This window comes from Strix uralensis, chromosome 26 (assembly GCF_047716275.1).
Source record: "Strix uralensis isolate ZFMK-TIS-50842 chromosome 26, bStrUra1, whole genome shotgun sequence".
Classification (NCBI taxonomy): Eukaryota; Metazoa; Chordata; class Aves; order Strigiformes; family Strigidae; genus Strix; species Strix uralensis.
Window position 1 is genome coordinate 7,676,132 of NC_133997.1, and position 26,181 is coordinate 7,702,312.

Consider the following 26,181-nt stretch of genomic DNA (forward strand, 5'->3'; position numbering starts at 1 on the left):
TGGCTACAGGCTTGGGGAGGTGTGGCTGGAGCTGTCTGGAAGAAAAGGATCTGGGGGTTCTAATTGACAAGCAGCTGAACATGAGCCAGCAGTGTGCCCAGGTGGCCAAGAAAGCCAACGGCATCCTGGCTTGTGTTAGAAATAGTGTGACCAGCAGAAGCAGGGAGGTGACAGTCCCCCTGTGCTCTGCACTGGTGAGGCCACACCTGGAGGGTTGTGTCCAGCTTTGGGCACCTCAATCCAAGAGAGATCTCGAGGGGCTGGAGCGAGGGCAGAGGAGGGCAACGAGGTGGGGAAGGGCCTGGAGAATAAATCCTGTGAGGAGAGATTGAAGGAGCTGGGACTGTTCAGTGTGAGGAGGAGAAGGTGAGGGGAGACCTCATCACTCTACAGCTCCCTGAAAGGACGTTGTAGAGAGGTTGGTGCTGGTCTCTTCTCACAGGGGATTAGTGACAGAACAAGAGGGAACGGCTTTAAACTGCAACAGGGGAGGTTCAGACTGGACAGGAGGGAAAAATGTTTCCCAGAAAGAGTGGTCAGAGAGTGGAATAGGCTGCCCAGGGAGGGGGTGGAGTCCCCATCCCTGGGTGTGTTTAAGGGCCGTTTAAGGGATGTTTAAGGGATGAGCTGTGGGGGGATGTGGTGTAGGGGAGAACTTTGTAGAGTCGGGCTGAGGGTTGGACTCGATATCCCAAGGGTCTTTTCCAACCTGAATGATTCTGTGATTCTGTGAAATAAATCAGAGCCTGAAGAGAGGGTGAGGCCAAGTAACCACAGGCATTTGAGTGGATATCTCTGTAATCAGTGCTAAAACAGTGGGTTTAAAAGGGATCTGCAACTCTGTGCCTCTGCCTCATGCCAGATTAGGGGTGAGACCCCCCCAATCTTCTTGCTACAGGGAGACCCAGATCCAGGCCTCCAGGGCTTTGGATAAGCACCAATTCCTGGAGGCATCATCTGTGGGAGCAGCAACCAGCAGAGCCAGGGGCTCACGGAGCAAGGAGGAGAGGTGATGGGCTGGCCCCAGCCTGCAAAGTCCTGGGGCGGAGAGGCAAGGGCAGCTGGGGGGAGGTAGCCCCCAGGCATGTGTTTCCAACACAGTAACACATCGCTCCAAAAGCTGCTGTTTGTTTTAGACCTGCCGTGATTTTTTTTAAATACCACCAGTGCCAAGATTCTGCTGACAGCCTCAGCCAGATCCCTCTGCTTCAGCAAATTTTCAAAGTTTAATAAAGCTGCTAATTGCACTGCCGGGGCAGGAGGGCAGCGTGGCTGATGGCCACGTTGCAGCCGGTCTAGAGGGAGGGCTTGCCAAAAGCCGCTGAGATTTCCCTGGCTATCCAGACCCCGTTCCCAGGGGGGCTGCCAGCTCTCCAGGTTGGTCTCCCACCACTTTTGGGTTTGAAATCCCCGAGTCAATCCTGGCAGCCTCCGTGAAGGTAGAAATGCAAGTGTGGGGCGTGGTTCTCTCGATGGCTTTTCTGCTCCGGGTTATAAGGCGGTTGTGTTGCTGCAGCCACCAAAATTTTTCTCTTGTGTCTTGAACTTCTTGAAAACTGGTGTTTGTAAAAATTCAAATGAATAGGAACGGGACTTATATTCCACCCCCCACCACAAAACTGGGTCATTTCTTTATTCCTTGGTCAACAGCAATAAGTGATATTTCCATGCCACATAAGACTTTGGGCTCATCTGCTTTATTTTCTCAGGAGCTTCTAACTCACATCTCTTGTTCTACTTCACATCGCCCCCCCCTGAAAGCAACCCCCTCCTCTCTTCCAGGTCTTGAGCAACGAGAACAAGCTGACCCTGAAGTCCGTCCGCCAGGAAGATGCTGGGAAATACGTGTGCCGAGCTGTGGTCCCGCGGGTCGGCGCGGGGGAGCGGGAGGTGACGCTCACTGTCAATGGTACCTCTTGCTTTCCTGTTGCTATCCCCTCCTGCCATATCACTGCTTTGTTCCAGTTGCTCTGACAGCTTTTGTTGCTGAATTATCTCCTCAGATATTTGCTTTCAGAGCAAATCCCACCCATGTTTGGATCAGGGATGGTCCTGCCCTGCAGGCAATACGAGTAAATTGGATTTTGCATTCATTTGCCTGGAGAGGCATGGGTTAAAGCAAAAAACAAAAACCCAAAACCAACATAATCTAAGACCAGCTTGATTCCTTATTATCAACAGAGGTTTATTGAGTAGTTGGGAGCTGGTGTCTTTAAATCTTTAATAGGTTTATCTTGCAAAACCCTTGCAAGGTCGGAGAGCACTGTTGTCTCTGTTGCACAGCCAGAGAGCTGGGAATTGAGCCTGGATCCGAGACCAACAGCCTAATCACTCGCTCCGAGCCCATGTGGGGATACCTGGGAGAGGCAGCACTGCTATATAGCTCCTCCACAGCTGCGGGGGGCTCACCCAGCACCGCCTCAGGATGTGGCCCGGACCCGCACCCAAGCTCAGGAGCACTCCAGAGCCCTGGAATTTAATGATGACCTGGCCAGGACCCCGCAGCAGCCGATAACAAATTTCAGTCTAAACAGGGAAGGGAAAAAGCCAGGCAGGCTGCAGATGTATGAATTTTGTCTCTCACCTGCGTGACAAACTGGCAGGAGTCAGTCCCTGCTCACTGTCACAAAGAGAAGAAAAGAAGCGGGAAAGCAGCACAGGCAGCAACAAGCGTTAATTTTAAATGCAGATAATGCAGATGGGTAGATCCTGGAAACATTCAGTGTCAGGTTGCACAGGGCTCTGAGCAACTTGATCTAGTTGAGGATGTCCTTGCTTGTGGCAGGGGGGTTGGAACTAGATGACTTTTAAAGTCATCTTCCAACCCAAACTATTCTGATTCTGTAATGCTAGAAAGGGAAGCCAAGGGCAACACAGCAGGGCACTGAAAACCAACCACTCCCTCGACTTCGACTCAGCTCCTTGGTGCCTGTATGCTCCTTCCCTGGCGGCTGCTGGGTTTTAATTACAATTAAACTAGCTCACAGAAAGCAAAGCAACAAATTAGCACAAAGAACCTGCTCCTTTCCTGACATCTACCAGGCACGCAGCTGCCCTGAACACAGAGCAAAGCGCTCGCAGGCTCAGGGCCGTTTGGAGCGTGCGGCGTGGAAAAGCTTCTCTCGAGAGCTTTGCAGTTTACGCCGCCTCTGAGCTTTTCGCCTCACAGAACTGACAGGGGAGCAAATGAGATCCATGCTGTGAGTTTCGCCGCTCAGCTTTGAGCACCTCTTGGGACCCAACCGCCTGCAGCATCCCATCCCGCTTGGCTGTGCTGCGGCAGGGCTCCGCCGCCGGGGTGTGGTGCAACCCTGAGGTGACAACGCTGGGACACGCCGTCACAGGCATCGGACCCTACACCAAGGCAGAATCCCACACCTCCAGGTCGAGGTGGCCCTCCAAGGTGGGCAAGCCCCCGAGCAGTGTCCACAGGTCCAAGAGCCACCAGGCACCGGGGCTTGGCAACCCATCCTGCAGCTGGAGCCGCGCTTCGACTCCAGGAGCATGGCACGGTGTGTCTAATCCAGCTAATGAATTCTGCTGAAAGCTTTTTCTGCTGTAATTTGAGAGGGAAGTTGAACACCTCGTATTTTCAAGTGATTTTAAATCCAGAGGGTGATACAATTGTCTTGATATTACCAGGTGCCTTTCTCCATGGTTTAGGATTTGTCACAGTAAAATTAGGCGTTTAGAAGTGTCTGTCCTGGGCTGGCTGCATAAACTCTGATCGGTGCACGCGGGCTTCGGGCGGGCTGATCCATCCCACCGCAAGCACAGGGACCCCAACTGAGGGATCTTCATCTGGCCCCGTCTGAGCCTGCAGTCCCACCTGGAGTAGCCCATCCGCTCTCAAAACAGTCAGAAATGGCAGCAGCACGATGCTGGGGTGGGGTGGGGTGGGGTGGGAGAGCATCCTCTTGCCTTCATGCCATCGGGTCTCGCTGCCCTCCCCACCGGCAGCCTCGCCAGTCAGCTCTGCGGTTGTGGAGCAGGGGGCTGGCAGCCCATCCCCGAGCCGGAGCACGAGGCCACCAGCCTGAAAGGAAGCAGATATGATTCAGAGTCTGGTTAATGGGAAGGAGGATTATGCAAACGAGCAGCGTTTGGCAGGGCCGGAGCAGCAGAGGCAAGAAGGAACCGAGGAACTGTTTGTGCCATCATAAATCAGCAGCAGTTGGATTTATGGCCCCCGTGTGAGCAAAGCCTCTCAATGCTCGCAACTGCACGCAAGCCTGATTGCAGCTCCCACCCGAGTAGGAGAAGCACCCCAAGATCACCTTCACAGCACCATTGCCTGCAGTTGACAGGGGCTGCTGAGCAGACACCACCACCCCTGTCCATCTCTCTTGGTGAGAAAAGATTTGTTAGAAGGCCTGGACAGCCCCAGGTGGCTAATTCAGGATTTAATTTGCCTGGGATTCACCCCAACAACCAAGCCAAGCCTGCCAGAGAGCAGGGAGCATGGGAGGGACTAACCTGCCACACTGCTTGGTCAGAAGAACATCTTTGTGTCCCCTCAGCCCACTGAAGGCTTCACCGAGCGGGTCTCCACCACTGCTTGTGGATGGGGACCTTGGGATGGTCCCTTGTAACAGGGAGCATGAGCCAGCCCGGGGCTTCTGCAGGAAGCAAGGAGTTAAACGAATCTCTCCTGCCAAACCATCTCCAGTGTTGGGAGAGCTTGGGAGGCAAGCTTCAGCTGGACTGGAGCAGGCTGGAGAAAGTCAAGGCCATCCTTTCATTCCTCCAAGGCTCCCAAGTCAGCAAGCAGCCTTCCCTTTTGTGCGAGCCGCCAGGACCGCACAAATAAATGGGCACCGGCGCGCTAAAAATAACCGCAACCAATAGCTCCATCATTTATATCCATAGCAACATTGTTTAAAGCCCTTTTCCTGCCTGTGGGCTGTCTCACACTTAGCGCTGAATGCCAAGCCGGAGATTGGCAGCTTTCATAAGGAGCCAGAGCCTGGTGGAGAATCAAACGCCGGCCACAAATGTGAAGAGGCTGCAACTTCATGCTATTATTTCTGGGCATGTTCATCTCACAAATGGTCTTTAGTCATACGCTATTATCATGATGATAAGCCTTCGACTCTGAACCCCTGAAGCAATAATAAAACCCAAAGCCGTTGGCATTTGTGCCATTTAAAATCCACTCGCCTTGGGGAAAATGATCCTTTTAATGATTATTAAGCCATTTTTCTCCAGCGTCACCCAGTCTTGGAGCGCTTCCAGAATTTGTAAGTAACGTACAACTGTTGAAACAGAAAGAAGATAGTGCTTTTTTTGTATCATTTAGGCCTAGCCTACAGATCCCATAACTGCATTTGCCTCCGTTGGCTTTGGGTTCATCAGTGATCAGGGCAGGCAAGCAGGAGGACCACCTAGCACATGTTTAGCTAGCCAAGAAGCTCATCCTGCATGCCTTGTGCCATCCTTGGAGGAACCAAACAGGTCCCATCCAGGAGGAAAACACCCCAGCACGCGTTTAGGGCCATTTGCCCGTCACTCTTGGCTGTTGGCACAGTTCTGCTCTTGCACCAGACGTGGGGAGGGAAGGCCAAGGCTAGTTGGCGTTGCCACCTTGGGCACGCTTGCAGAGAGCTGTTTCATGAAGGCGAGGTGCCATTTACATCCTCCTGAGACCCCGGCCAGCACTTCTGAAAGATGGGCTCTCAGCGATGGATAAATGAGAATGCACGCCTTCAGAGCATGACTAGAGCATCTCGAAGAAGAGCATTTGGGCACAAAACCACAGCAAAATGGTTTTTTGTCTTTTCCACTAACATACCAGCTATGACCATCACATCAAAACAAATGCTGACCTTCTCCTTCCCGCACAGCTCCTGCTATTACCAATTTTGACGGCAGCTCCCTTTCAGCAGTAATTTTCTGAACTGCTAGAACCATGTGTCTGGTCGCTGGGCAGTGAAACGCACTTCACTGAGCTGATTTTCTGTGCATCTCACCTTGGAATATCACAGGGAAGGAAGGACAGGGCTGTATCTCGGCAGGAAGTCTTTGGGGAATGTGAAAGTTTGATGCAGGAAGGTGTTGCTGGGATAATTCCAATAGGCTACTGTGTGTATGTATGCACCAGGGTGAAGAATTTAGCCTTTTGGTACATTTTTGTGCGTTCTGCAAATTCATAAATGGGTGATTTGGATGAGAATCAGTCAGCAATACCCAGGTAAATCTGTTTCTCCCCACTTTACCCCAAAACCCTGAGATTTTTCTTACAAGGAACACATCAGCTGCAGGGGGAAAAGAAAGAAATGGGAAATGTTTCTCAAATCTGCAGAGGATGAATCGATGGGAGAGAGGATGAGCACAGCAAGCTCTCCCACTCCAACCATCCCCGAGACCTGGGCTCAAGACCCAGCTGAGGTTGTCCCCAGCAGTACGTTGGCCTCTTGTAGCAACTCCTGTTGCAGCTCTTCCACCTTGCACGGCTACTACGGAGCCTGACGGTGTTTGTAGCCTGTTTGCACATCGCTCCGCACACGTGCGCGCGGCGGGGCGTGATGACAGGGCTGTATTATTTTTTGACAAACCTGGTGACAGACTCAAAACCAGGAGTGACAAGCCATCTGAAATAGCCGAGCTGGGGCAGGGGGAGATCTGCCAGCCCCTGCCTCCTCCCTCTCCCTGCCCTGCATTGCCTGCTTACATCCCGCTGCCTGCTGTTTTCTTTTCTGCCAGCAGCAAGCCACTCATAGAAATGCAAATCTGCTTTAATTAAGGAGGCTAATAAACAGCAATTAGGATCCCAGCTCTTGTGCTGCTCCCTTGGGGTGATCCCCTCCTCAGGGGGAGGTGTACCCCCTGCACGGCTGTTGGAAGAGTGGGGAACGAACTGATCCCACCAAGCCATGCTCTCCTCTCCCAGCCGTGTCTTCAGGATGTCCACCAAGGCAGGACAAGGACATTTCCCTCCACAGGCTGGCTCAGCTGGTGCGTTCGGCCTCATATGGCTCAGGGAGAGCTTTTCCCAGCCAGGCTGGGCTCCTCTCAGCATCCAAAAGGTGCAGGAGAGCCCAGTTAATGCAGTCCCAAGGCTTTTCCAGCAGAAATTTCTCCCCCGCATCAGGCAGGCTGATTGCAGGTGGCTTTGCAGGTGGCAGCTGCCCGTCAGTGCCTCCTTCTGCCCTCCTACCGCTTCCTTAAGCCCCTGGGGAGCAATTAGTGTAAGGGTTGCTTAACAAATCCAGGAGAGAGCAGAAGAGGAACACCCGGTGGGCTGGGCTTTTGCTTTGCTTCTGGAGCAAACAGCCCTTCTCAGAGGCCAGGTTCACCAAGGTGATTTGTGCCGGGTGATTTAATCACCGTTCCAACGCGGGGGATGTGGGAGCAGAGATGGGGAGACTCTGGTGTTTTTTTTGTTGGGGGGGGGGGGGGGTGGGCTTTGCAGAAAACCAGTAAAAAGAAAAGTCTCCACTCTGTGTCCCTCTGCGTCACAGGAGGCGAAGGAGCTATTGCTCCATCCCTCCCCCTCAAAGGGGAAGCCTGATGTCCTTCCGTGGCTCCAATGATGCCCTCCCACGTCACCCCCAGTACCTTCAGCCAACGTGAGACGCCAGCAGCCCTCTCCTCTCTCTTGCAGGGCCACCCATCATCTCCAGCACCCAGACGCAGCACGCCCTGCATGGCCAGAAAGGGCAGATCAAGTGCTTTATCCGCAGCACCCCACCACCAGACCGAATTGTGAGTAGCATCCCATGGGGGGCACGATGGGTGCCTCGTCCACCTTCGGGTGCCCTACGGTGGGCAAACCTACCCCCGGATGACCCCTCTTTTGCTTGGCAGGCTTGGTCCTGGAAGGAGAACGTCCTGGAGTCTGGGACCTCTGGGCGCTACACGGTGGAGACAGTCAGCACGGATGAAGGTGTCATCTCCACGTTGACCATCAGCAACATTGTCCGGGCCGATTTCCAAACCATTTACAACTGCACCGCCTGGAACAGCTTCGGCTCCGACACGGAGATCATCCGGCTCAAAGAGCAAGGTGGGCATTGCTGAGGCGGCGGTGTGGGCTCTTGGGCGGTGGGAATTAGCACCTGTCTGGGCTGTAAGAGCGGGGAGATGCTGTGAGAGGCAGGAGGTGCTCAGAAAAGCTCTTGGGATGTCAAAGAGGAAATGAGGAAGGATGGTGAAAATGCTCCAGCCATGCTAGCTGTGGGATTGCATCCTTAGGTTACCTGGTCCTGGCCAGGAGGTGGGACAAGCTCTGCAAAGTCTCTCCTTGATACGGTATTGCCCTGTTTTCCCTGTCCTGCTGGAGTTGGAGGGTGCAGGCTGATCCTTCACCCCTCACTCCCCACCCCACAGCACAAGGTGCTACCGCTGCCACAGGCTGGAGGATCATTTATAACCTTAGAGAAGCAGGAACGGCTGCTCCTCCCAGACCCCACTGCTCCGCGATGATGGGAGTGAGCGGGAGGAAGGCGTCTGGGCTGGTGGCAACCCTCCACCCCAGCCACCAGCCACGATGCCAGCACGTGCTTACCTGCCCAGCCTCAAAGGCACCTCGAGCAATTCTCAAGGCATGGCCAGGGGATTTCCACTCTCGGGGCTCTCCATAGCAAGGGAGGGAGATGGCTTTTGTGAGGAACGCTTAGCTCCTGGAGGGACTCCAGTTCTCTTCTATTTTATTAAATGCCAGGGCAGGCAGGTGGATTGTTCTCATTAAGCCGTGATTTATAGGCAAGGCTGCCGTCCAGATTAAATCAGAGCTAAATGAACCCCTTAAAATTAGCCTTGGGCTTCTTCCAATGCAAACAGAGCCAGTGGTTTTTCCAGGTCGTCTGCCAGTCAGCGGGAGCGCTCAGCGGCGAGCCGGCGTCCCGGCAGAGGGTGGCCGGGCAGCCGGTTCCACGGCCGGCTCCACGTCCCAGATGCGCTCGCATCCCTGCTAGGCGATGCAAGGGGACATCCCTGCCCTGGGCAGGGGGACACCGTAGGGTGGCTGAGGATGCCGTAGGGTGGCGGAGGACATCCCCTTCACGGGGACATCCCTGCGCTCGGAGCAGAGAGCGGAGCAGAGGGCTGAGCGCTCAGGAAGGCTGACGTGTGCGCTTGGGCTGTGCAAGGCTGTGGACACTTGCTTTATTTTCAAACAGGTACGGAAATGAAATCAGGAGCTGGTATTCAAGCAGGTATGGAAATCATGAGCTGACGGTGAATGTGAATTGTCCCCAGCCATTACCACACCTGAGGACCTGGCGTCCTCCTCCTGGCCCAGCAGCTTTCCAGCAGGGCCGGGCAGGGCAGGAAAGGGCAGGAAGGGGTGTAGGAAAGCTGCAGAGCGGTGACTGGGGCATGGACTGGGAAGCTGGAGCAGTCCAGACCCTGCTCTGCAAACCAGCAGCGCCTTTCTGTGCCCCAGCAACCCAGCCACTGAGAGGGGGATGGTATTACACAGCCATGTTTTAAAGTGCTGCAAAAGGGACTGCTTAAGTGCTATTATGGGGCAAAAAAAGAGAGAGAAGTACAAGTTTCCAGGGTCGTTTGCAGACATCAGCTTGTCTCAGCATCTTGGGAGAGTGCTGGCCAGCAGCCATTGCAGCCAGAGCAGGGCTGAGTGATATCTGGGCAGATGCTGCAGGATGTGTTGCCCTTGTGCCTTCCTCATCCTCCGCACCAGAGCAGGGTTCATGGGGGAGCGCGCAGCCAGCAAACTGCTCCTCGTCAGCTCGCCCTTGTCTTCAGGACACAGTTTGCCATCCCAGCTGCTGGTTCCTGTCACTGCCCTTTTGCAGTTAGGGGTTTTTTTCAGCCCAGGAGAGCCCTGGCCACTTTCCCCACCCTGTTCCCTGCATGATTCTCCATCACCTTCATCACCATCGCTACCTGCTTCTCACTGAGATCTGCATTGCAGATCCCACTCCCCCAAAGCTGAGAGCCAGCAAGCACTCCCAGGGACCCTGGGCTCCTGTCTCCTCATCCTATTGCTCCACATTCCCCTGGGAGAGCCAAAAAAATCCCATAACGAGTTACCACCACTGGCAGGAGCACTCAGGCCACCCGGAGAAGAAAATCCCAGTTTCTTCTTCACAGAATCACAGAATCATCCCAGTTGGAAAAGCCCTTGAAGCTCCTCCAGTCCAACCATGAACCTCACCCTGACCGTTCCCAACTCCACCAGATCCCTCAGCGCTGGGTCAACCCGACTCTTCAACCCCTCCAGGGATGGGGACTCCCCCCCTGCCCTGGGCAGCCCATTCCAACGCCCAACAGCCCCTTCTGCAAAGAAATCCTTCGTAAGAGCCAGTCTGACCCTGCCCTGGCGCAGCTTGAGGCCATTCCCTCTTGGCCTGCCGCTGCTTCCTTGGCTCAAGAGACTCATCCCTCCTCTCTGCACCCTCCTTTCACTTCGTTGCCCTTCTCTGGACACGCTCGAGTCATTCAATGGCCTTTTTGGAGTGAGGTTTTGCCCAAAACTGAACCCACTCATCGAGGGGCGGCCTCACCAGTGCTGAGTCCAGGGGTGAGATCCCTTCCCTGTCCCTGCTGGCCACGCTAGTGCTGGTACAAGCCAGGATACCATTGGCCTTCTTGTCCACCTGGGCAAGGTGGTTCATCTGGCGTACTGGAGGATGCTGGTTTTAGAATGAGCTCTCTGGTGCAGCTGGAAGCGGCTCCAGCATCTGCTACCTAAGCTCCAGCTGGAGGCTGCAGAGCACCCAAGGACTTGCCTTTTCACTGGAGGCCCTGGGGAAACTCTTGCACCACCGTGGTGAGCACTCTCAGCCGTTTTGGCCATCTCCTCAGTGCCGTGCGAGTCATGTCACCAGTGGCCCAGCTCGAGTGACAAGTGACACATCAAGGGACCAGCAGGCCCAGGCAGAAAATGCATGAACAAGACAGAAACTGAAAAGCATCAGCATAAACCACCAACCGAATCACTTGAAACAACAAGCTAAGCAAGGAAGATTAAAGGCTCTTTCTAGATCAAGTGTAAGCAGAAGAGGCTAAACTGAACAAGCATCATTTTTTTTATCACCCTGCAGTTCTCAAAGTAGGGCTCAGGACCCATGAGGCCCCCTGGCCGCTGCCAAAGGGTAACATGAAGTGGCTTTGTAACTCCCCTGTTGCAGCTGGGATTAGATAACAATGAAGAAACCCTTTGCTGACTACACTGGGAAGATGCTGGTGGAACTACAGCTCCCCCAAGTCCCACCGCTAAGGATGTGTGCCCTTTAGGAAGGCTGAAAGGCACAGGCAGGATTTCACAGAATCATCTCGGTTGGAAAAGCCCTTGAAGCTCCTCCAGTCCAACCATGAACCTCACACTGACCGTTCTCAACTCCACCAGATCCCTCAGCGCTGGGTCAACCCGACTCTTCAATCCCTCCAGGGATGGGGACTCCCCCCCTGCCCTGGGCAGCCCATTCCAACGCCCAGCAACCCCTTCTGCAAAGAAATTCTTCCTAAGAGCCAGTCTGACCCTGCCCTGGATCTGTGATCTCAGCTCCAGGATGAAATAGGTGGTCACCACCAGCTCCACCCCAGTGGATGATGAGAAATGGTTTCTTTATCACCCAGTCAAGTGGCAGCCATCAGGCTGCCGGGCTTTGCTCAGTCACCCATGTGTCCCCATGGTCCAGCATCATTCATCTGCACAGACAAGGAGGAGAGAGGACCATTTCTCTGCATCCGTTTTTCCCTAAATTCATCCCAACCATTTGCAAGGCAGGAGCCCCAAGGAGAAAACATGCATTGGAGGTGTCCAGGAAAGCGGTGGGGACACACTCACCCGGCTTAGCCAGCCATCCTGGAAGGGGTTGCCCCTCTTCTGGCCCACTGTGGGTTCACAAGAGCCTGTGGGATGCTTGGAAAGACCAGGAATGGGGACCTATAGATACCTGCTGCTCTTGGGGAGAGGGTCTTCAGGATGTAGTTTATCATCCCAGCCAGCAAAGGCAGTTTGTGGTACCCACAGCTTTGGTGTCCTGTGAGTGGGAGGTGCTGCCTGTCGCTGCCTGGCAATAATCCAGAGAGCAGGCACCGACCCAACACTCGCCGTTAAGTAGGAGCTGTGCTTTGAGGGACCAGAGGAACTGAGCAGGGAGATAACAAGGCTCTTGGGCTGCAAATCTGACCCTCTCACCATAAATGTGATTTCATATTCCACCCTCCCCGCACCTCACAAGCTGCTGCCTGGATCTGTGCAAATAAATCAGCTTTGCCGGCTGAGCTGCGGTCTGAAATCCCCGCCGGGAACCCAACTACAAAGTTATTGTAGGCAGAAGGACGTGAGCGTGTAACCCCTGCTCTGCAGCGGGCTCTGCTCCTCCCGCAGACCCCTGCCTGCACATCCCCACCCACAGGCCTCGCCCACCGCAGCCGCCCGGCCTCTGCTTATCCCCAGCACGGGCCATCCCTCCTGTCCCAGTCCTTGTAGCACCCTCAGGGGTTCAGGGAAGGATGACAGAGTTGATAAGCCAAGGGAGACGGCAGGAGATTGGGATATAAAACAGGCAGAGGCTGTGAATGATGGCTCTTGGGTTAATTCATCCATATATACTTAACAGCGCCTGCTAAGACAGCTGAGCTACAGCCTCTGGCAGGCAGGCTCGGTGCCTGACTCCATCCCGTCATCCCAGCTCTAACCTCTCTCCCAGACTGCTCTGATGCCATTTCTCTTTGTTAATAATATTAACATGCTGTCTTCTTTCGTGCTTTTCATCCTTTAGAGATCCTCGTTCATTAAGCCGCAGGGTGCTATGGAGAGCAGTTGTTAACCTGCTCTCCTGGCTCCCTCCTCTTCTCTCCCTCCCAGGGGAAACTGAGGCACAGGGAGATCAGGGCTTGCACAAATCACAGTGTGCACCAGCGTCCCACGGGCAGCCTGTGCCGGCATCACCCGCTCAGGGACGAGGCAGTGGGGAAGGAGGTCCATTTGGCCCCAAAACCCTCCCCAGGCTCATCACCGAGTCGCTTTCCAGTAGCCGGGGGTGGGTCCCTTGGGGGAAAAGCCACCTCTCCAACCTTCATCCCGGCTTCATGCTCCCTCTCCTTCCTCTTGCAGAGTCGGTGCCGATGGCGGTGATCATCGGAGTGGCCGTGGGGGCCGGCGTGGCGTTCCTGGTGTTGATGGCCACCATCGTCGCCTTCTGCTGCGCCCGCTCCCAGAGGAGTAAGTGTCTCCCCCAGCCCTGCTGCATCCCTTCGGGCAGGGCTGGGGCTTCAAACCTTGCTGGGGGAGCAAATAGAGCGGGTGACAAAGAAATTAAAGAGTCTGGAATTTACTGACACAGCACCAGCACAATCTGCTCCTCGTGTTGGCCTACCAAATGTTCAGTGCCACTCGGCTGCGAACGGCGGCCCTGCGGGGAGAGGAGAGGGTTTTGGAGCACGTGGGAAAACGTGCCAGGGTAAATGCTAATCCCCGCTGGCAGCCCGGGAGGCAGGCAAGGTGTCCTCAGCAAAGGAACCTGCTCTTAACCCTTCCCTTGGAGAAATCCTGATGTCCAAAAGGGAGAAGCATCCTCGCCGTGCCACGCTGGTGCTTAAAAGCCCCCCTCAGTCTGTGCTTTCTGTTTTAATTTCATTTTTCTTGACATAAAATGCATATTTCCTAGTGGGAAATTACAGCCGGATGAAGGGTTTTACATGGAACGTGGGTTTTGAAGCCTGGCTGCGGTGGGAATACAAGTTAAAACGACGTTAGACACAGGTAGAGGAGAAGGAGGGATAAACAGGGTGGCATCGTGTTGCCTCATTGAAAAGACACCGGGAAATTAAAGGAGGGTTGGTGGCTTCATGAAAAGGCATCAAACCAGGAGGGAGAAGAGCGTGATTGTCTGGAGCATCTCAGGCCACGGGGGAGAAGAGGAGCTAGTCGACGGTGCTCCCTGCTCGGGAGGCACGTGGTATGGATGCTGGGATGCCAAGCTCTCTGTGTGTGTGCCAGAAAACCCAGTTGTTTTTCTTTTCTTTTTATTTTTCCCCCTCTTGATCATTTGCAAAGCAATCAAAGACACCAGGCTCCTCCTGGATTTGGGTATGAACGCGCGGCCTCCCGCAGTAGAAATGTGTTTAATTTTGAGAGCGATAATAATGCCTCTCCCTGTTTTATCCCACGGTTTTTTGAACTCTTGCAGCCTCCATTAGCAAGCGTTAACGAATTCAATGAGGGGCGGTCATTAATCTTGCTTTTTGAGGAAGGATTGCTGATGGACAGGACCCAAAACCAGGCCAATTTGATGTTGTGGAGATCATTCAGCAGTGATGGACGACTCAAGCACCTGAAGAAAACAGGGGCCGAGCCGTGTTAACGTGTCAATGGTTGGACGTAATCAGCCGTGCTTTCCCCACGCCACGTCCTTCGGAGCAGGGAAGAGCATGTGGTTCATTATCCTCCTCTTATTTGATGTAAACAGATGGTGCGGGGTTCTTTACAAGGACATACGATTGAACACTAACGCCATGACAACAGATCAAAGCCTTGGTGCAAGTGCCAGGTTTTAGAGTCCCGCACAAGCTGGAAGCGTGCAGAGGGTGGGCAGGTGTTTGAGGGGAAAAAGCAGGGCTTTTGGGGGGAAAAAAGCAGGATGCTGTGGTGTTAACAAAGCAAATCCTGGGTGCAGGTGGGATTCCCCAGCCTGAGATTCGAGCAGGGGGTGCTGGTGGCAGTGGGGCTGCTTGGTTCCCCCATCACATGGCTCTAAGAGCCACTTGGAGCTGCCAAAACAAGGTCCCTCCTTGTTTTGGGGGAGAGCTGGGACTATTAGCAGCTAAACCAGCCCCCGAGGGACACTTATGGTGCAAAACCCTGCAGGGGAAGACTTGGCTGGCCCAGGGCAAAGGGCTTTTATCCCAACTTCACAGGTGCTGATGCAAACTGGATGCTGTGGCCACTATCTATCTCCAGTGGCAGGTGAGCGTTAGGAAGGCAGAAACACCAGGCTGAGAAGGTGAGGAAAGGACTTTCATCATGGTTAGCGGTGTGAAATCAGCAGAGGTATTACAGAGATCAGCTCAGGAGTGATGGGACCAGCAGAGCACTTTGATATCAGAAGAGGGACTCATTTCCTACCAGGATGACTGCAGATTCCTCTCCCAGGACAAATACCAGAGCTTTGTTGCATCATTTAAAACAACAGCCTGCAAACAAAACCCATTGGCAGGCTGCTGGGATGGCTCCACAGGGCTCCCAGAGGAGGGGACAAGGTGACCCAGCAGCAACTCTGGAGAAGGCATCTCCTGATGACTACAACCGGCCACAGCTAATGGCACTGCGGGAGGCAATTCCTGGCCTTGCTTTGGGGAGATGCTGCAAAAAAAATGCACCGGGTGCAGACACACCAAGCCTGGAGGCTCTGGAAAAATTAAAAAAAAAAAAAAAAAAAAAGACTTTACTGCACATCTGTTGTTGTATCTTCGGTGACTTTACGGCCCAGAGTTATTTAATGGGGAACACTCCTGGGAGAGGATGTGCAAGACAGTAATTAGCTTCTCCTTGTGATTAAAGACAGAGACTCCAGCACCAGGAACGTGGGCTCAGCAAGAGAAAAAAAAAAAAAGAAAGAGCAGTAGTAACTCCCCAGCGAACCCCTTTGCCTTGCACCCTGCGACTTGGAGACGTCTGCGGGTGACAGCAGGGCTGCAGATATCAAGAGCATGGGATGCTGAGATGGATTAATTCAAGGCTGGAGCTTCAAGCTGGTCTCAGTTGTGTGATCCGGTTTGGTTTACAGATAAAGTCGTCTCCTCCTGCGTGGTCCAGCCTTTGCTGGACTGACTTGGTACAGTCCTGGCTTGGCAGGGCGCTGCCGGTTCCTTCAGCTGGAGGTAGATCTGACAAGCCCAGCAATTCAAGGCAGTTTTGGGTCCAGGAGGGTTGGCGCAGCCACCCTGGGAGGTGAGAGCCAGCTAAAGCCTGGCTTCAAAGCTGGGAGCTGTTTAGATCTCGCTGTTCAGATTTGCATCCATCTCTGCTTTTCATCTTGGATTCGCGCAGCCGTTTCTGCTCCTGCTGCTCAGTGTCTTTGGTTTAATTTTGCTAAAATGACTTCTTCAAAGCGTGCCTGACACCTTCAGGGAAGGCGGAGAGTCTCTCCAGAAATGTTTCTCTCTGCCCTGCATGAGAACAGGCTGCTTGGAGCAGCAGCCAGGGATGATTTTGTTGTTCCCAAAGCCCTGGCTACGTCTTTTCTCATTGCTCAGCCTTTTCCATATGTGTCTGCCCCCCAAACCTGGGGAAGGCTTTTCTCAGGGGCTCCCCAGTGCCAGGGGAGAGCTAGTACATCCCTCAGGAGCAACATTTCACGTGCTCCCTGAGCAGACGCTGTAGATCAGCAGTCTGGACAAACATCCCACTGTCTGTTCCAGCAGTCCTGCTGCAGCCCAGGCCCTGCGAATAGCACCATGAGTGTGGCAGAGACTTACCAAGCTCCCGAAGAAATGAAAATGGAAATCTGAGCTCCCCAGAGGCAAAGGTTTCACATGCCCATACCTTATGGCAATGCAAATATTACAGAATCCCAGAATCACTCATGTTGGAAAAGACCCTCGGGATCATCGAGTCCAACCCTCACCCGACTCTACAAAGTTCTCCCCTACCCCACATCCCCCCACAGCTCATCCAAACCACCCTTAAACACACCCAGGGATGGGGACTCCACCCCCTCCCTGGGCAGCCTATTCCACTCTCTGACCACTCTTTCTGGGAAACATTTTTCCCTCATGTCCAGTCTGAACCTCCCCTGTTGCAGTTTAAAGCCGTTCCCTCTTGTTCTGTCACTAATCCCCTGGGAGAAGAGACCAGCACCAACCTCTCCACAACGTCCTTTCAGGGAGCTGTAGAGAGTGATGAGGTCTCCCCTCACCTTCTCCTCCTCACACTGAACAGTCCCAGCTCCTTCAATCTCTCCTCACAGGATTTATTCTCCAGGCCCTTCCCCAGCTCGTTGCCCTCCTCTGCCCTCGCTCCAGCCCCTCGAGATCTCTCTCGTATTGAGGTGCCCAAAGCTGGACACAACCCTCCAGGTGTGGCCTCACCAGTGCAGAGCACAGGGGGACTGTCACCTCCCTGCTTCTGCTGTTCACACTATTTCTAATCCAGGCCAGGATGCCGTTGGCTTTCTTGGCCACCTGGGCACACTGCTGGCTCATGTTCAGCTGCTTGTCAATTAGAACCCCCAGATCCTTCTCTTCCAGACAGCTCCAGCCACACCTCCCCAAGCCTGTAGCCATGCAGGGGGTTGTTGTGGCCCAAGTGCAGGACCTGGCACTTGGACTCATTGAAGCTCATCCCGTTGACATTGGCCCACCGATCCAATCTATCCAAGTCATATCCCCCAGTTCTTGCTGAGCCAGGGTTAATTGTACCCGGCGCTGCTGGACGTCCTCAGCCATCATCAGGTCCCTGAGGATGCTCCACGGTCACCTTCAGCTAACCCCTTCTCCATCTCGCTCTTTGCCCAGATCTCAAAGGTGTGGTTTCTGCCAAGAACGATATCCGCGTGGAGATCGTACACAAGGAGCCAGCCTCGGGCAGGGAGACGGAAGAGCACCCAACCATCAAGCAGCTGATGGTAAGGATTTACTTCTTCTCCCCCTAAGCAATTACTCTGGGTAAGTGTTTGACGGTAATGAGCCCAGGCACATGGAGCTCAGTGCCGTAATCCCCACTCAAGGCAAAGATGCTCTTCCAAAAATCTTACTCTTGAGATACACATTCTCCTGCCATAAAAGCTCCTCGAGTGAAACTTTGCTAATGAGGAGGGAGAGCTGGGAGAGGTTTATTGCAGTAGCCCAGCTGCCCGCCGGGCTAATTGCAAAGCAAATTTGCCACCTCGTGTGGGGAAAGAGCTGCAAACTGCAAGTAGACACACAATAGGTGAGCACAATATAATAATGAGCTAATTAGCCAGCGAGAACAGCGCTTTCCTGGACGTGCTTTAGAGAGTTATATGTGCAACAATAATGTCTGTGCACACAGTTGGTTGCAGATTGCTTAACGCTGGGGGGGTGGGGCCAGCCTGGACCTGGGTCTGTAATAACCTGGGAGGTGTCACCTTCCTGAGGCTGCTGCCTTCACTCGAGGGGACCAAACGACGTGGGCAGGGCACGATGCTGATGACTGAGATCCTGGGAAATTCAGCTTCAGCCCCTGGAGCGGCGCATCCGTGCGGCCCAGCCATGGGCTGCTCCTCTCGCTGGTGTCACTGTTCTCAGTGTCTCAGCCCCGACGTGCCTTCGCTTTTTCTTGCTGGTGTCACGTCGTCGGTGACAAATAGAAGCTGAACAAACACAAAGAAAGGCGAATGGCCGTAAAAGGTGAGAGAAAAGAGCGGATAGGAAAGGGAGAAGGGATTGAAGAGGCTGCTTTCTAGGCTGCTGGGTGGTTTTTTCCTGCTCTAACGCTCCGTTTTTTGGGCAGACCTGTAAGCGTCAGTACGCCCTGCCTGCAAAAGCTGTACGATGAATTACTGGTGGAAAGGCAAGGCTGAGCACTCTAGGGTGGGCAGAACCGATGGCTGCCCGTGCACTTAGACAGCGAGGGAGCCTCAAAATGAGAAGGCAGGAGGAGATGGAGATCTGGAGTGTTATCCCAGCACCGAGCTTTACTCTGAGCAGTCTGCAGATCCACAGTGGGATTTACAAGGCTTCTCTCAGTGGAAGGACAGAGGAGGCCGGGACTCAGGTTTGGAGCAATCTGCTGAGATGAAGGGGAACGAGGAGCTTCCTCTCCGTAGGACCCATCTGTATAGATGGCAATCACCAGTGCCAAGCCCAGAGCTGGCTTCCAGAGGAGGGTCTGCCCTGAGATGAGCCCAAATGCCGCTCAAGACCATAACCACCAAGCTGGACGCAGGCACAGAGCCTCAGCAGAGGTCAGATACAAGGAACATCTACCCCTGACGAGTTAATGAGGAAGAGGATGGCAGCAGGAGGCCAGGCACAAGATCTTGCAAGACATTGTGGGGACTTTCTTGGGTTATTTGCCAGAGCCAGAAGGTGATTTCACATCGTGTGCCCTTGATGAGGCTGGTACTGGAGCAGAGCTGTGCTGTGCACGTTTCAATAAGGATGCTGGCAGGATGGGAATGGTGCAGAAAAAAATTACAACATCTATTCGATAGCCGGAAAAAAAATGCCTTATGGGGAGAGGTTACAGAGCTCATGTGTGTTAGCTCATCAGCAAGGCTTCTGAGAGGTGGTTTGGTTACAGCACGGTATAAAGGGGCTATTTAAGTGCAAACAGGGTAGGCAAAGTCGAGCCCTTTCGGATACAACATGACAGAGGGTCACACGTCGGTTGGAAATAACATCGTTGGGTCAACACTACTCAAGAGGTTGGAAGAGATGGTCCACAGTTCCTGGCCGGTGCCAAATCCACCCAGCAACCTGGTCAGAGACTATGGACCATCTCTTCCAACCTCTTGAGAAGTGTTGACCCAACAATGTTATTACGATCTCCTACCTGGCAGGGAGGAGACATTAAAGTCCCCTCCCCTGCCCGGACCGGAGCCTCCCCATCCCCATCTGCCCTTGGCAAGAGCATTCCCAGCAAATACTTCTCGATTTCTTCTCTGCTCAGGGTCCCCAGGGACACCAGCTCTCCCTCGTCCCCCTTCTTGCTGTTTCCAACAGCCGGTGTGAGCGTCCTCCACCGGCCATTAGAGCCCCAGGCTCCGGACGCTGAACAGATTCCTAAGAAGAGGCTCCAAGTTTGTCAGCGAAATGATGGATCAAGTTAAAAAAATTCATCCTTGCTAGTGAGCGGTGATGAGCCCTCTCCGACAGGAGCAGGGGGGCCACGCACAGCACCCTTTGCTTGCTCCCCACCTTCACCCCAAGACTTTCATAGAATCACAGAATCATTCAGGTTGAAAAACACCCTTGAGATCGTCGAGTCCAACCATCAGCCCGATTCTACAAAGTTCTCCCCTAAAGTTCTCTTTCCTGCTCTCCCTCCTCCCCATACCAGCATTATTTCCCCTGCTGCTTCTTCGTTTGCCTTCCTTAAGCTTCTTGTGATACTTCCAGCCCAGGCTCAACCTCGATGGCATCCTTTGAAACGATCTCCTTGCCCTCAACAATGTTCATAACACCTTGCAGTTTAACATCAACTGTGAATTTCATTAACATGCTGGGGGCTTGCGCGGAGAGATCATTAATGCAGATGTTAACGAAAAGCAGACCGTGCTCGCAAACCCTCTGCTCAACACTTTGCTGCTTCTCACCAGCTTTTTCGCTCCCCAGCCTGGACCCTTGGCCGAGTCCCTGAGGTCCAGCACAGCCCGACCTGCTCCTGCCGAGCTTCGGGAACGGAGATCCACCCTCTGCACCACAGATGGTGCCTTTGCTCCTCGGTTTCCCACGGTGTCTGTGCCTTGCCGGAGCGTTTCTGGCTGCAGAGTGCCAGCGTGACTCTTCTTTTCCCCCCGTAAATGCTATTGCATTTGTTATTCTCCAGCCATCTGTGACCTCCGCAGCTCTCCGTGCTTTTCACAAATAATTATTCATGCATCTATAAATTCATTAACACCTTAGGATACACGTCATGCTGTCTGATTTGCATATGTTCACATTGCTCAGCGCCGTCTCCCCCCCCGCCCCCGTTAGCTGTTCTGCCAGGCGCTGCCCTACGGGCAGGGGAAAGGCTGCCAGCCCGCAGGGGCCAGAGAGCAAACAGCAGCCAGTGGCTGGAGGCAAAAGAGCCCGTTAAAGGGTCTGATCCCGGAAAAAAGAAATCACAACGGCAGTTTTCTCTCTCCTGCTGGGTTGCATCGCATCGGCATGTCAGTTTGGCTGAGCCTGGTCTGTGATCAGTGGGTTAAAGAGCATCGTCAGCTCAGATGTGGCATAACCTCCTCTGTTGGGTGGCTGGGCTTTATTCCTGGCTGATTAGAGTCTGTGCCTCAGTTTCCTCATCTGTGAAATGGGGCTGATAAGCCTAAAGGAGCCGTCCCCGCTGCCAGGAGCAATTGTGATAGAGACTGTCCCAAAGTGACCAGCAGACAGGAGCATCCCAAGTCAAAGGGGGTCCAGTGTGGCTGGGTAGAGCCAGGCATCACCTGTGGTTCATATTTGGGATGGAACAGTCAAAATAACCCATCCAGTAGACAGGTTGATGATCTTTTCCTTGCTCACCTTTCTTTCTTGTCCCTGTCTTGAAACCCACCCGTCTGCTCCAAGGGATGTTCCCAGTTTGCCCACAGATCAACACTGGACACGTTTTCCACTCAGGAGCGCAGCTCAGATCCCCATGGAAGAGAAAAAGTCAAAAAAGCAGAGGTGAAATTCAGGGTGAGGCTCATTTCTACTCGCAGCCCAGCTGTCACAGCATCATTTTCTCTGCCTTTCTCCCTGAGAAATACTCCAAGTGCCCAGCGGCCAGTGCCACTGCAGCCCTGGGAAGCACCAGCCACCCCTGAGCTGGCAGATCCAGGCTTATCTCCACTTACCGCAGGGAAAGTCTCGCTGCGCAAGGTCTGGATCAGAGCTGGGCTGTGCCTCCACGACACCCGACCTGGCCTGGGAGGCTCAGGGCACGTCCCTCCTGCGCAGCCGACACCTTCCACGGGCACCAGCCCTGGCAGCTTGGGCACCAGGCCAGCGCGCCTGTGCTTCCTCCAGCCAGGGAGAAGAATCACAGAATCAGAGAATTATCTCAGTTGGAAAAGACCTTGAAGCTCCTCCAGTCCAACCATGAACCTCACCCTGACCGTTCCCAACTCCACCAGATCCCTCAGCACTGGCTCAACCCGACTCTTCAACCCCTCCAGGGATGGGGACTCCCCCCCTGCCCTGGGCAGCCCATTCCAACGCCCAACAACCCCTTCTGCAAAGAAATCCTTCGTAAGAGCCAGTCTGACCCTGCCCTGGCACAGCTTGAGGCCATTCCCTCTTGGCCTGGTGCTGGTTCCTTGGCTCAAGAGACTCATCCCCCCTCTCTGCACCCTCCTTTCAGGGAGTTGTAGAAGGCCATGAGGTCTCCCCTCAAGAATCATTCAGGTTGGAAAAGACCCTTGGGATCATCGAGTCCAAGAAGAGCCACTATGTAAAAAAAAAAAATCACCATTTAAGTGTTGGTGAGCTTTGCAAGGTCATGGCTTGGGCTTTTCGGGGTCACGGTGAAGCTGGACCAGCAGGAGGTTTGGACATTGCCCAGGACTGAGCTGTCTCAAGGCAGGTAACAGCTTTAGGGGTAACTGGTGCTGGGGTACATCAAGCCAGGCGCTGTTGGAGCACGGAGAAGCTGGCATCTGCCACAGCAAGCTCCCAAGAAAGGAAGAAGGACGCGAGAAGTATGGCCGGACATACCACAGGCTGGCGTCGCCCCGCCACCACCTTTGCCCATGCGAAAAGCAACGTTTTTGGGGAGAGCTGGGACAAGGGGATGCCGCTTTATCATCAACATTTTGGGGAGAGGTGGGCTGGGCAGCGCAGGCGCTCGGCGGGAGCTCACGTGGCTGGGAGGTGGAGGCAGGAGCTGGCGTTTGAGGGTGATAAACCCTCGGCCGGCTGGGAAAGCCCAGTGGGGTTTTTTTTATTTGTGTGCTTGTTTCCTCGCCGGCAGCCGGTCCCTGCTGGGAGCAGAGGAAGCCGCTGTCTCAGGAATCTATTAAACAACATCTCTCATCCCTGGTAGGGTTTGACCCACACGAGTTTCAAAGTGCTGCTGAGTGGCATCCAATTACCCAACAAGCGGGAAACGTTATAATTAAACACGGTGCGAGGGAGAGGGGGAGGCACCTCGCCCAGGGTGAGGGTCTCGCTCTCAAACCTGCCAGGTCTGGACGGATGCTCAGGGACCTGGCCAGGGGCTCCGGAGAGAGCAGCGTTTTAAAAAACATATTGTCTCCGCTAATGAAAGCAAAGAATTTAATATCCGGTCTGTCGGATTCGACATCCCAGCTGAAAGAGGCTTCATTTGGCGGCGCTAAATCAGGGAGTGCTCCAGCAGGCAGGGGATTAGGAGGCACGGCGCTGGAGCTGGCCGCTATTTTCATAATTTAAACACCGTTTCCTTGCCTTGAGTGACCTTGAGAAGTCACTTTGCTGCGCAGGGATGTGCTGCCTTGGTGGTAGGAGCCAGCACGGTAAAATTGATTCGGTGCTTCGTCATATGAAGGGGGTCACTGCCTTTTGCAGTGGGGGAAACGGAGGCAAGAAGTGGCGGCAATCAATCGGGGATGCGGTTCATCGCGTCCCTTAGCCACATTGAGCCGGGAGGGACCGGCGAGGTTTGGCCACGGGGACCAGGGATGGCTTTTACACAGCCCAGAGGCCCAACTGCAGCATGCACCGGTCCTGGGATGGCACAGGCTGCCCGTGCCCAGCACTGCCAGGCAGGATTAAGTCCTGGCACGACGTTCCCGACATCAGGCCGTGCCCTTGGATCCAGCAGCGCTGGCAGGAGGGGAACGGTGGGCACGCGGCAATAACGGGGCGGCTTTCTCATGGGCCATCTGCATGGCAGCAACGAGGTCGAAGGACTGAAGCGTATTGGTGGTGGAGCCCAGCTGTAGGAAACCACGGTTCTGAAAAAAATCTGTGCACGGTGCTGGAGCATCCCCTGCCTGTGCCAGCATCTGCAAGCGCATCACCTGCTCGTGGCCACGCGCTCGGACACTTTCTGCTCTTTTTTCATGTATTTCCCTCTCCTCCCCTCTCCCCTGCTGCGTCCGCATTCATAATCCCCATTAATATTGGTAATGGAGTTAACTTTTGTTAACTTTCATTAGCGCGCTCGTGCTTACCCAGCGATGGCAGAGAGAGGAAGGCGAGCTAACGAGCGTCCCGCCGCCCGCTAATTAACGGCGAAAGATCGCACCGAGGCTCAGCCGCCGCGCAAACTTTAATAAAGGTCGCGTTAATGGCCGGCTGTAATGCGGGGCTTGGGAATTAAGCGCCGCGATGGCGCTTTATGGACTGTGCACTTCGCTTGCGCGGGGGCTCGGTGCCCTCTGACGGCACGTGGGCTCATTGCAGCCCCCAAATCCGCGGGGTGCGGCCCCAAAATCAGCGGGGTGCAGCCGAATCCGCAGCGTCTTGCCAGCCCTGGGGAACAGCAGGGTCCCCCACGGGCCTTGAGGAGCATCCTGGTGCCTGGACCACCCCAATCGTCATTGCAAGAGGCACCATAAAATGCCTTAAAATAACCCATCAAACCCAATTTACTAATTCTAAGGAGGTTTTGCCCCCGGTGGGGGTGTCCCCTTGCTTTTCACCCACTCGTGTCCCCTCTCCAGCTCCAGATCCTGGGTCACCCACACCAAAACTCAGCCAAGGCCAAGGAGAAGTGGTTTCTCCTTTCTGACCCGTGAAACCCTTCTGATGGGTTTTACACCACGTGCATCCCCACGCCGTGCCTCTGCAGCGAGGTTTTAGGGGATTTAGGGTGTCGCTGGGGCTGGCGTGCAGCTGGCAAAGAAAGAAAAAAAACAAAAAAACCCCTTCACGTACCATTTTAGCTGTGCTGAATTTAATCCTCGGTGACACTTGTATTTACCCTGGTAAATCAATGGCTGTTACAGGCGGTTTTTTTTCCTAGGAAAACTCAGGTACTTTAATTTATTGCATTTAATAGCCATATCAAAGGCTTTCAGGAGATGAACAGAAAGTGCTGCAGGGTGAATTTCCACAACCACTTACCATTTTAAAAAGGAGAAGAGAACTTGGGCGATAAAAGGGGATTTTCAGGCTGATTTGGGGCTGTGATCAGGGCGGCTGCGATCCCAGCGCCGGGGCAGAGAGCCCACAATCAATACGGGAGAAGATAAAAAAAGCAGCTGAGAATTTAGTTGATAATTATTCCACTTCTGTACAACCCCACCTTGCTGAAGGAAGGGTAATTAAAGCTGTGGTCTAATTAATGTGTACCTTGTCCCCCCCCCCCCGCCACCAATCGCAGTCAGCCTTCAAAGGAAAACTAATGAGGCGGAGAGAGATGGGTGAAGGCAGCACGTCGAGGCAGGAGCATCCATCTCCAGGGGTCCACAAAGGAGCAGTGGGAGCAAAAATTGATTCAAATCAAATCAAAAAGAGCTTCTCCAGCCCGTCCATCCCGCCCTGACCCGCTGGGACAGCCCAAGTCCCAGCCACACTGGCAGGGCCGGGTGGGTAAAGCCTCCAGGGTTCAAATCTTCTGAGGAGAGCCAGCATTGAAGGGGGAAAAAAAAATAAAAATAAGGTGTTCATGGTAATTACAGCATCATGGCAATGCCAGAACATAGCTGGGATTTTGAGATGTTAATGGCCAAGTTCAGCTTAGGAGGAAAGGATGAAAAGAAAGAAGGGAAAAACAAATGAAAAAGGAAATTTGGGGGGTTTGTTTTGGGAAGTTGGGGTGCAGGCCCCAAGAGTCGCCACAGTAGATGTACATAATTTGCTTTCCCCACTATTAAACCCAGCCTTTTTAGTCCTAAACAGCAGGAAAAAACAATTTGTAACCCAGCAACTCGCGGCTTTCGGGCAGCTGCCTGTTCCGCCGCCCTCCGACACTGCCCCGCAGGGTTGTCCCTTGGCAAGTCCTTTAATCCCGCTCATGGCTGAGACTGTCTCCAGGCCACGGGGCTGACAGCGGGCGTGGGGCTCACCCCCCGCAGCGTGGGGCCACGCAACCCTGGGGCGGGGGGACAGGAGGGGGACAGCGGGCGCTCGGGGCGCTGACACCCGCCTGTGTCCTTCCCTAGATGGACCGGGGGGAGTTCCAGCAGGACTCGGTGCTGAAGCAGCTCGAGGTGCTCAAGGAGGAGGAGAAGGAGTTTCAAAACCTGAAGGTGAGCCAGACCCTGGGGACGCGACCCCCTCCATCCCCAGCCCCCGTGGGCAGATGTGGCTCGAAGCCGCCCCCCTGGGTCGCTCCTGCAAGAGGGGCTGCAGCACAGGGGGAGGGATGCTCTGGTACCCCAGTGCTGGTTTTTTTTGTCCCAGCACCTTTTAGGGGGTTAAAAAGAAAAGGGGGGGAGGTGGCAGGACAGTGTGGTGCAAGGTGGCTCCCTCTGCCCTGATTTGGGGGGGGGGGGGGGGGGGCTGAGCTGCACAGGGTGTGCTGCTGGCACAAGGGGAGGTATGCTCTGGTACCCCAGTGCTGGTTTTTTTTTGTCCCAGCGCCTTTTGGGGGGTTAAAAAAAAAAAAAAAAAGGGCTGGCAGGATAGTGAGGTGCAAGGTGGCTCCCTCTGCCCCGATTTGGGGGGAGGCTGAGCTGCACAAGGGGCTGT

General features: G+C 54.1%; 1 protein-coding gene across 4 annotated transcripts in view; it reads left to right on the forward strand.

The window, feature by feature from the left end:
- KIRREL3 (kirre like nephrin family adhesion molecule 3) overlaps positions 1-26,181 on the forward strand; it is a 356,368-nt gene that overhangs the window by 329,152 nt on the left and 1,035 nt on the right. For 3 of the 4 annotated variants that reach the window (XM_074851070.1, XM_074851068.1, XM_074851071.1), the window contains exons 10-16: positions 1,783-1,909; positions 7,604-7,704; positions 7,807-8,005; positions 9,120-9,155; positions 13,031-13,138; positions 17,431-17,540; positions 25,653-25,739. In XM_074851070.1, the coding sequence (XP_074707171.1) occupies positions 1,783-1,909; positions 7,604-7,704; positions 7,807-8,005; positions 9,120-9,155; positions 13,031-13,138; positions 17,431-17,540; positions 25,653-25,739 (768 nt within the window). The remainder of the gene's footprint in view (positions 1-1,782; positions 1,910-7,603; positions 7,705-7,806; positions 8,006-9,119; positions 9,156-13,030; positions 13,139-17,430; positions 17,541-25,652; positions 25,740-26,181) is intronic. The other variant, XM_074851069.1, reaches the window with a different exon arrangement.